The sequence below is a fragment of the Oncorhynchus mykiss genome, chromosome 17 (genome assembly GCF_013265735.2).
Source record: "Oncorhynchus mykiss isolate Arlee chromosome 17, USDA_OmykA_1.1, whole genome shotgun sequence".
In the NCBI taxonomy this organism is placed as follows: domain Eukaryota; kingdom Metazoa; phylum Chordata; class Actinopteri; order Salmoniformes; family Salmonidae; genus Oncorhynchus; species Oncorhynchus mykiss.
This window is the reverse complement of record NC_048581.1, coordinates 757,501-767,670: the sequence shown is the minus strand read 5'-3', so window position 1 is coordinate 767,670 and position 10,170 is coordinate 757,501. Positions and strand designations below refer to the sequence as shown.

At 49.0% G+C, this 10,170-nt stretch overlaps 1 protein-coding gene across 2 annotated transcripts in view; it reads right to left on the bottom strand.

Moving 5' to 3' along the window:
- Positions 1-1,371: 1,371 nt before the first annotated feature.
- Positions 1,372-10,170, bottom strand: part of LOC118940177 (mitotic spindle assembly checkpoint protein MAD1-like) — a 102,570-nt gene continuing 93,771 nt past the window's right edge. For both annotated transcript variants that reach the window (XM_036948491.1, XM_036948492.1), the window contains one exon: positions 1,372-3,211. In XM_036948491.1, the coding sequence (XP_036804386.1) occupies positions 3,044-3,211 (168 nt within the window). In that variant the 3' untranslated portion in view covers positions 1,372-3,043. The remainder of the gene's footprint in view (positions 3,212-10,170) is intronic.

Below are 10,170 nucleotides of genomic sequence, written 5' to 3'. Positions count from 1 at the left end.
AGAACAGAGAAGGTATCCCCCCATCACTAGAACAGAGAAGGTATCCCCCCATCACTAGAACAGAGAAGGTATCCCCCCATCACTAGAACAGAGAAGGTATCCCCCCATCACTAGAACAGAGAAGGTATCCCCCCCATCACTAGAACAGAGAAGGTATCCCCCCATCACTAGAACAGAGAAGGTATCCCCCCCATCACTAGAACAGAGAAGGTATTCCCCCATCACTAGAACAGAGAAGGTATCCCCCCCATCACTAGAACAGAGAAGGTATCCCCCCCATCACTAGAACAGAGAAGGTATCCCCCCATCACTAGAACAGAGAAGGTATCCCCCCATCACTAGAACAGAGAAGGTATCCCTCCATCACTAGAACAGAGAAGGTATCCCCCCATCACTAGAACAGAGAAGGTATCCCCCCATCACTAGAACAGAGAAGGTATCCCCCCATCACTAGAACAGAGAAGGTATCCCCCCATCACTAGAACAGAGAAGGTATCCCCCATCACTAGAACAGAGAAGGTATCCCCCATCACTAGAACAGAGAAGGTATCCCCCCATCACTAGAACAGAGAAGGTATCCCCCCATCACTAGAACAGAGAAGGTATTCCCAGGGTGGACACAGCCAGGTGGTGTGTGTGTGTGTATGTGGGGGTGTATGTGTGTGTGGGGGGGGGGGGGGGTGTATGTGGGGGTGTGTGTGTGTATGTGTGGCATTGTGTGTGGGTGTGTGTGTGTGTGTGTGGGGGTATGTGTATGTGGGTGTGGGGGTGTGTGTGTGAGAGAGATAATGGGTATGATACTCTCCATCACTCCTCTCCCCTGGTAACTAGTCTGGCTGACTAATGATTTACAGCCTACAGTACTACAACTCACTCACAAGCATGCACACACAAAAACACAAGGACAAGTGTGTGCTCATGCTGCCTTCAAGACAACTGGGAACTCTGAGAGGGGGGGGGGGGGGGGGACTAGCTCTGACTGGGAACTCTGAGGGGGGGGAGGGGACTAGCTCTGACTGGGAACTCTGAGGGGGGGGGACTAGCTCTGACTGGGAACTCTGAGGGGGGGGGGGACTAGCTCTGACTGGGAAAATGGTTTTGAACGGTCATCTAACTGGGAAATTCAGGTTTCTTCTGAGAGCTCCGACTTTCCAACCGAAAGATCACTGACCATCTGACCTCACTGATGTCACGATTTGACCTCACCATCTGACCTCACTGATGTCACGATTTGACCTCCCCTTCTGACTTCAATGTTTTTACATCACGATTTCACCTAATTTTGTCTTGAGTTTCCAGTCTTGAATGCACCCTCACACACCACACACACACACCCCCTCACACCTCACCCTCACAGACAAACACGTCTCGTTGGATTCATTCTTTATTAACTCAATTCATGTCTGAAATAACATTCCACACGTCATAATTATACTGAACAGAAAGATAAACGCAACAGTTTTACCGAGGTACAGTTCATAGAAGGAAATCAGTCAATTTAAATACATTAATTAGGCCCTAATCTATATCACATGACTGGGCACAGCCACTGAAATACTCCTCAGTTCCATCAGCTGTTCGGGTGGCTGGTCTCAGACGATCCTGCAGGTGAAGAAGCCGGACGTGGAGGTCCTGGGCTGGCATGGTAACACGTGGTCTGTGGTTGTGAGGCCGGTTGGACGTACTGCCAAATTCTCTAAAAACGACATCGGAGGCGGCTCATGGTAGAGAAATGTTTGCTAAATATGTTACAATGTTGCGTTTCTATTTTTTTTGTTCAGTGTAGATTGACTCAGAAATGGGATTCAGAAAACAAAACAGACTCAGAGGTAAGAAGCGATAGAGCTGTTGGTTCTAATTACAAATCAATTCATTCAGGTTCAACCTTTTTCTCCACTTTCCATTTACAAGAAAATAACAAGATGATAGTTGTGTGTCCGTTTAAAATGACATACGGGTTGTGTGTCCAACATGAAGCCATATGAACCTTCTGTTGAAAACAACAACTTTCGAGCAAAGATCAAAACAGGAAGTAGTGAAACAACAAGAGAACATCTGACTGAAGGTTACAGAGATCAACACAGGAAGTAGAGACACAACAACAGAACATCTGACTGAAGGTTACAGAGATCAACACAGGAAGTAGAGAAACAATAACAGAACATCTGACTGAAGGTTACAGAGATCAACACAGGAAGTAGAGAAACAATAACAGAACATCTGACTGAAAGTAATGATATTCTGTTGTAAAGGTGTAACTTCCTGTGGAGAAACATCTATAATGATATTCTGTTGTAAAGGTGTAACTTCCTGTGGAGAAACATCTATAAAGATATTCTGTTGTAAAGGTGTAACTTCCTGTGGAGAAACATCTATAATGATATTCTGTTGTAAAGGTGTGACTTCCTGTGGAGAGTCTAGACAGCGACTCCGTTTATTTAACTTTAGATTATTATCATCAGAGTCCGTCGCACAGCTGTCAATCAGACCATGACGTCACAGGTCAGATAGGTGAGGTCGTAGGTCACCTCGGGGGGGGAGGGGGGGTCACATGACGACATCACAGGTCGGGAAAACAATGACAGATCTAGGATCAGCTAACCCCCAATCCTAACCTTAACCATTATGTGAAGAGGTTAAGGCAATGACATCACATTTCAAACAATGAGGTCACGGGTCATATAACATCACAGGACACCCTCAACCCCGGGGGTGGGGTCAAGTCAGACGGTGGTCTGTCGGCTGAAGAGGTCGAGGGTCAAGTCAGACTGTGGTCTGTCGGCTGAAGGGGTCGAGGGTCAAGTCGAACCGTGGTCTGTCGGCTGAAGAGGTCGAGGGTCAAGTCAGACTGTGGTCTGTCGGCTGAAGAGGTCGAGGGTCAAGTCAGACTGTGGTCTGTCGGCTGAAGGGGTCGAGGGTCAAGTCGCACCGTGGTCTGTCGGCTGAAGAGGTCGAGGGTCAAGTCGGACCGTGGTCTGTCGGCTGAAGAGGTCAAGGGTCAAGTCGGACCGTGGTCTGTCGGCTGAAGAGGTCGAGGGTCAAATCAGACCGTGGTCTGTCGGCTGAAGAGGTCGAGAGTCACAGCAGAGAGGAAGGCTGGGATGCTCTTCTGGTGGTGCAGGTGGAGGTCCACCATCTCTCTCAGGGTCCGACTGAAGTCTGTCTCCATCAGCTGCATACTGCCTCCACTGCCCACAGCACCTCCACTGGACTGGAGGAGAGAGAAAGAAGAGACAGGGAGAAGGGGTCAGTTAGGAGAGAGAAATAAGAGACAGGGAGAAGGGGTCAGTTAGGAGGGGGAAAGAAGAGACAGGGAGAGGGAGAGAAGAGACAGGGAGAAGGGGTCAGTTAAAAGCACACTACATATAGAACCTCAGCAACAAAAAGAAAACGTCCCTTTTTCAGGACCCTGTCTTTCAAAGATCATCCTAATAACTTCACAGATCTTCGTTGCAAAAGGGTTTAAACACTGTTTCCCATGCTTGTTCAATGAACCATAAACAATGAATGAACATGCACCTGTGGAACGGTCGTTAAGACACCAACAGCTTACAGACGGTAGGCAATTAAGGTTACAGTTATGAAAACTTAGGACACTAAAGAGGCCTTTCTACTGACTCTGGAAATACCAAAAGAAAGATGCCCAGGGTCCCATCTCATCTGCGCAAACGTGCCTTAGGCATGTTGCAAGGAGGCATGAGGACTGCAGATGTGGCCAGGGTAATAAATTGCAATGTCCGTACTGTGAGACGCCTAAGACAGCGCTACAGTGAGACAGGATGGACAGCTGATCATCCTCGCAGTGGCAGACCACGTGTAACAACACCTGCACAGGATCGGTACATCCGAACATCACACCTGCAGGACAGGTACAGGATGGCCACAACAACTGCCCGTGTTACACCAGGAACGCACAATCCCTCCATCAGTGCTCAGACTGTCCGCAATGGGCTGAGAGAGGCTGGACTGAGGGCTTGTAGACCTGTTGTAAGGCAGGTCCTCACCAGACATCACCGTCAACAACGTCGCCTCTGGGCACAAACCCACCGTCGCTGAACCAGACAGGACTGGCAAAAAGTGCTCTTTACTGACGAGTCGCGGTTTTGTCTCACCACGGGTGATGGTCAGAGTCGCGTTTATCGTCGAAGGAATGAGAGTTACACAGAGGCCTGTACTCTGGAGCGGGATACATTTGGAGGTGGAGGGTCCATCACGGTCTGGGGCGGTGTGTCACAGTATCATCATATGACAGAGGGCTTGTTGTCAATGCAGGCAATCTCAACGCTGTGCGTTACAGGGAAGACATCCTCCTCCCTCATGTGGTACCCTTCCTGCAGACTCATCCTGACATGACCCTCCCTCATGTGGTACCCTTCCTGCAGACTCATCCTGACATGACCCTCCCTCATGTGGTACCCTTCCTGCAGGCTCATCCTGACATGACCCTCCAGCACGACAATGCCACCAGCCATACTGCTTGTTCTGTGTGTGATTTCTGGCTAGACAGGAATGTCAGTGTTCTGCCATGGCCAGCAAAGAACCTGGATCTCAATCCCATTGAGCACGTCTGGGACCTGTTGGATCGGAGGGTTAGGGGCTAGGGTCATTCCCTCCAGAAATGTCCGGGAACCTGCAGGTGCCTTGGTGGGGTAACATCTCATAGCAAGAACTGGCACATCTGGTGCAGTCCACGAGGAGGAGATGCACTGCAGTACGTAATGCAGCTGGTGGCCACACCAGATACTGACTGTTGCTTTTCATTTTGACCCCCCCCCTTTGTTCAGGGACACATTATTCCATTTCTGTTAGTCACATGTCTGTGGAACTTGTTCATTTTATATCTCAGTTGTTGAATCTTGTTATGTTCATACAAATATTTACAAATGTTAAGTTTGCTGAAAATAAACCTAGTTGACAGTAAGAGGACAGCAGTATGTGGAAATATACAGCAATATGTGGAAATATACAGCAGTATGTGAAAATATACAGCAGTATGTGGAAATATACAGCAGTACGTGGAAATATACAGCAGTACGTGGAAATATACAGCAGTACGTGGAAATATACAGCAGTACGTGGAAATATACAGCAGTACGTGGAAATATACAGCAGTACGTGGAAATATACAGCAGTACGTGGAAATATACAGCAGTATGTGAAAATATACAGCAGTATGTGGAAATATACAGCAGTACGTGGAAATATACAGCAGTACGTGGAAATATACAGCAGTACGTGGAAATATACAGCAGTACGTGGAAATATACAGCAGTACGTGGAAATATACAGCAGTACGTGGAAATATACAGCAGTACGTGGAAATATACAGCAGTATGTGAAAATATACAGCAGTATGTGGAAATATACAGCAGTACGTGGAAATATACAGCAGTACGTGGAAATATACAGCAGTACGTGGAAATATACAGCAGTACGTGGAAATATACAGCAGTACGTGGAAATATACAGCAGTACGTGGAAATATACAGCAGTACGTGGAAATATACAGCAGTTCGTGGAAAACTCTACAAATTAGTGGATTCAGCTATTTCAGCCTCACCCGTTGCTGACAGCACACAGTCAACTGTAAGTGCTGTTATTGTGAAGTGGGAAGATCTAGGAGCAACAACGGCTCAGCCGTGAAGTGGTAGACCATACAAGCTCACAGAACGAGACTGCTGAGTGCTGAAGCATGTAAAAATCATCTGTCCTCAGTTGTAACACTCACTACCGAGTTCTAAACTGTCCTCTGTTGCATCACTACCGAGTTCTAAACTGTCCTCTGTTGCATCACTACCGAGTTCCAAACTGTCCTCTGTTGCATCACTACCGAGTTCCAAACTGTCCTCTGTTGCATCACTACCGAGTTCTAAACTGTCCTCTGTTGCATCACTACCGAGTTCCAAACTGTCCTCTGTTGCATCACTACCGAGTTCCAAACTGTCCTCTGTTGCATCACTACCGAGTTCCAAACTGTCCTCTGTTGCATCACTATCGAGTTCTAAACTGTCCTCTGTTGCATCACTACCGAGTTCCAAACTGTCCTCTGTTGCATCACTACCGAGTTCTAAACTGTCCTCTGTTGCATCACTACCGAGTTCTAAACTGTCCTCTGTTGCATCACTACCGAGTTCCAAACTGTCCTCTGTTGCATCACTACCGAGTTCCAAACTGTCCTCTGTTGCATCACTACCGAGTTCCAAACTGTCCTCTGTTGCATCACTACCGAGTTCTAAACTGTCCTCTGTTGCATCACTACCGAGTTCTAAACTGTCCTCTAGAAGCAATATCAGCACCAGAGCTTCATGATATGGGTTTCCATGGCCGAGCAGCCGCACGCAACCCTAAGATCACCATACGCAATGCCAAACTGGAGTAAAGTTCACCCCCATAGGACATCTGGAGCAGTAGAAACCTTCTCTGGAGCTTCAAATCACGCTTCACCATCTGGCAGTCCGACGGACGAATCTGGGGTTGGCAGGAGAACTGTAAAGTTTGGTGGAGGAGGAATAATGTTCTAGGGCTGTTTTTCATGGTTCGGGCCCCTTAGTTCCAGTGTAGGGAAACCTTAAAGCTACAACATGCAATGACATTCTAGATGATTCTGTTCCTTCCAACTTTGTGGCAGTTTAGGGAAGGCCCTTTCCTGTTTCAGCATGACAATGCCCCCGTGCGTGCACAAAGTAAAGTCCATACAGAAATGGTTTGTCGAGATCGCTGTGGAATAACTTGACTGGACGACACAGAGCCCTGACCTCAACCCCATCAAACACCTTTGTGATGAATTGGAACACCGACTGTGAGCCAGGCCTAATTGCCCAACATCAGTCCCCGACCTCACTAATGCTCGTGGCTGAATGGAAGCAAGTCCCTGCAGCAAAGTTCCAACATCTAGTGGAAAGCCTTCCCAGAAGAGTGGAGGCTGTTATAGCAGCAATGTTCCAACATCTAGTGGAAAGCCTTCCCAGAAGAGTGGAGGCTGTTATAGCAGCAATGTTCCAACATCTAGTGGAAAGCCTTCCCAGAAGAGTGGAGGCTGTTATAGCAGCAATGTTCCAACATCTAGTGGAAAGCCTTCCCAGAAGAGTGGAGGCTGTTATAGCAGCAATGTTCCAACATCTAGTGGAAAGCCTTCCCAGAAGAGGTGGAGGCTGTTATAGCAGCAATGTTCCATCATCTAGTGGAAAGCCTTCCCAGAAGAGTGGAGGCTGTTATAGCAGCAAAGGGGGAACAACTCCATATTGATGTCTACTTTTGGTCAAGTAGATGGATCTGAAACAGAAGCCTCACCTCTCCATGAGTGGAGTAGAAAGCACGGTTGTAGGACTCCACACACACACACACACACACACACACACACACACACACACACACACACACACTTTGCGTCAAGAGGGAGAGAACATTAACTTTAGAAGTGAGAAAAGAAAATGGATTTAGAAGTTGTTTGTTGTTTATGGGGACCTGTTTGTGTTTGCGGTGGGATGAGGCGATGAAACGGGAAGAAATTCAGGGAGGATTAATTAAATACAAAGCCGCCCAGAGTGAAATGAGGAGAGGGAAGTAATTAAAGAAGCGCCGGGAGGAGAGATAGAGATAGAGAGAGAGAAGAGAAGAGAGAGGGAGAGAAGAGAAGGGAGAGAGAGAGAGAGAGAGAGGGAAAGAAGAGAAGGGAGAGAAGAGAAGAGAGAAGGGAGAGAGAGAGGGAGAGAGAGAAGGAAAGAAGAGAAGGGAGAGAGAGGGAGAGAGAGAGGGAGAGAAGAGAAGGGAGAGAGAGAGGGAGAGAAGAGAAGGGAGAGCTAGAGGGAAAGATAGAGGGAGATAACGTCTCTTCTGCCCAGTCAACTTTTCCATTCACAACCATCCCTCTTTGTCCATCTCTCTCCCCCATTCTGTTTATCTCCTCCTGTGTGTCAGCCCATCTGGAAAGTGCTGCCATACCCCTAGGTCTCTCTCCCTGTACACACCACCACACACACACACACCTGGAGGGTGCCATGGGAACCAGGGCCGGTGTTCTAGAGCCCCGAGGACTTCACAGAACACGACGATCAAGTTATACTCAACTTCTGTGAAAGCGTCTCTACTGTAGTCTTTTCCCCCAGTCTGATGCTGAAGAATCCATAAACATCACACACACATTGATATGTGAAAACCTTTCCCCTCTGAAGTCAGTGGTCATGTGTTGCTCAGTCGGTAGAGTATGGCACTGGAAACGCCAAGGATTGTGGGTTGGATTCCCGCTTGGGCCCCCCATCTGTATGCACCCATGACTCAGTCACTTTGGATACTGGGGTAAACGGCACACCCCTGACTCAGTCACTTTGGATACTGGGGTAAACGGCACACCCATGACTCAGTCACTTTGGATAATGGGGTAAACGGCACACCCCTGACTCAGTCACTTTGGATACTGGGGTAAACGGCACACCCCTGACTCAGTCACTTTGGATAATGGGGTAAACGGCACACCCCTGACTCAGTCACTTTGGATACTGGGGTAAACGGCACACCCCTGACTCAGTCACTTTGGATACTGGGGTAAACGGCACACCCCTGACTCAGTCACTTTGGATACTGGGATAAACGGCACACCCCTGACTCAGTCACTTTGGATACTGGGGTAAACGGCACACCCCTGACTCAGTCACTTTGGATACTGGGGTAAACGGCACACCCCTGACTCAGTCACTTTGGATACTGGGGTAAACGGCACACCCCTGACTCAGTCACTTTGGATAATGGGGTAAACGGCACGTCACTATTACTTCAACTCTGACTTATACAGACTGAATCATCCTCTCCTTCCTCCTCTCCCTCACCTTCCTCCTCTCCCTCACCTTCCTCCTCTCCCTCTCCTTCATCCTCTCCCTCTCCTTCCTCCTCTCCCTCTCCTTCCTCCTCTCCCTCACCTTCCTCCTCTCCCTCCTCTCCCTCACCTTCCTCCTCTCCCTCACCTTCCTCCTCTCCCTCACCTTCCCCCTCTCCCTCACCTTCCTCCTCTCCCTCACCTTCCTCCTCTCCCTCACCTTCCTCCTCTCCTTCTCCTTCCTTCCCTCCCCCTCCTTCCCTCCTTCCTTCCCTCCCCCTCTCCTTCCTCCTCCTCTCCCTCACCTTCCTCCTCTCCCTCTCCTTCCTCCTCTCTTTCCTCCTCCCCCACTCTTTCCTCCTCTCCTTCCTCGTCTCCCTCACCTTCCTCCTCTCCCTCACCTTCCTCCCCCTCTCCTTCCTTCCCTCCCCCTCTCCCACTCTTTCCTCTTCTTCCTCATCTGTATTTCTAGTTAAAGGAAATCGATGGTTGGTGGATTAGAATGCGGGACGTCACACGGCAGTCACCTCAGCCAACCAGAGACGAGGCTGCTGCGGAATGCCAATCCACCAATCACGTCATCACATCCTGGGGTACATTCCCTCCCAGACTGGACACACAGGAAGACTGTGAATTACACACAAGTGCACTCGCGCGCGCAGACACACACACACACACACACACACACACACACACACACACACATTGAGCTGACAGTCTTCTAGAATAAGTGGGGGTTACCAGGTCAGAGTGTGATGGGGGTTACCAGGTCAGAGTGTGTAGTGTGATGGGAGTTACCAGGTCAGAGTGTGTAGTGTGATGGGAGTTACCAGGTCAGAGTGTGTAGTGACGGGGGGTTACCAGGTCAGAGTGTGTAGTGTGATGGGGGTTACCAGATCAGAGTGTGTAGTGTGACGGGGGTTACCAGATCAGAGTGTGTAGTGTGATGGGAGTTACCAGGTCAGAGTGTGTAGTGTGATGGGGGTTACCAGATCAGAGTGTGTAGTGTGATGGGAGTTACCAGGTCAGAGTGTGTAGTGATGGGGGGTTACCAGGTCAGAGTGTGTAGTGTGATGGGAGTTACCAGGTCAGAGTGTGTAGTGTGAAGGGGAGTTACCAGGTCAGAGTGTGTAGTGACGGGGGGGTTACCAGGTCAGAGTGTGTAGTGTGATGGGGGTTACCAGGTCAGAGTGTGATGGGGGTTACCAGGTCAGAGTGTGATGGGGGTTACCAGGTCAGAATGTGTAGTGTGAAGGGGGGGTTACCAGGTCAGAGTGTGTAGTGTGATGGGAGTTACCAGGTCAGAGTGTGTAGTGACGGGGGGTTACCAGGTCAGAGTGTGATGGGGGTTACCAGGTCAG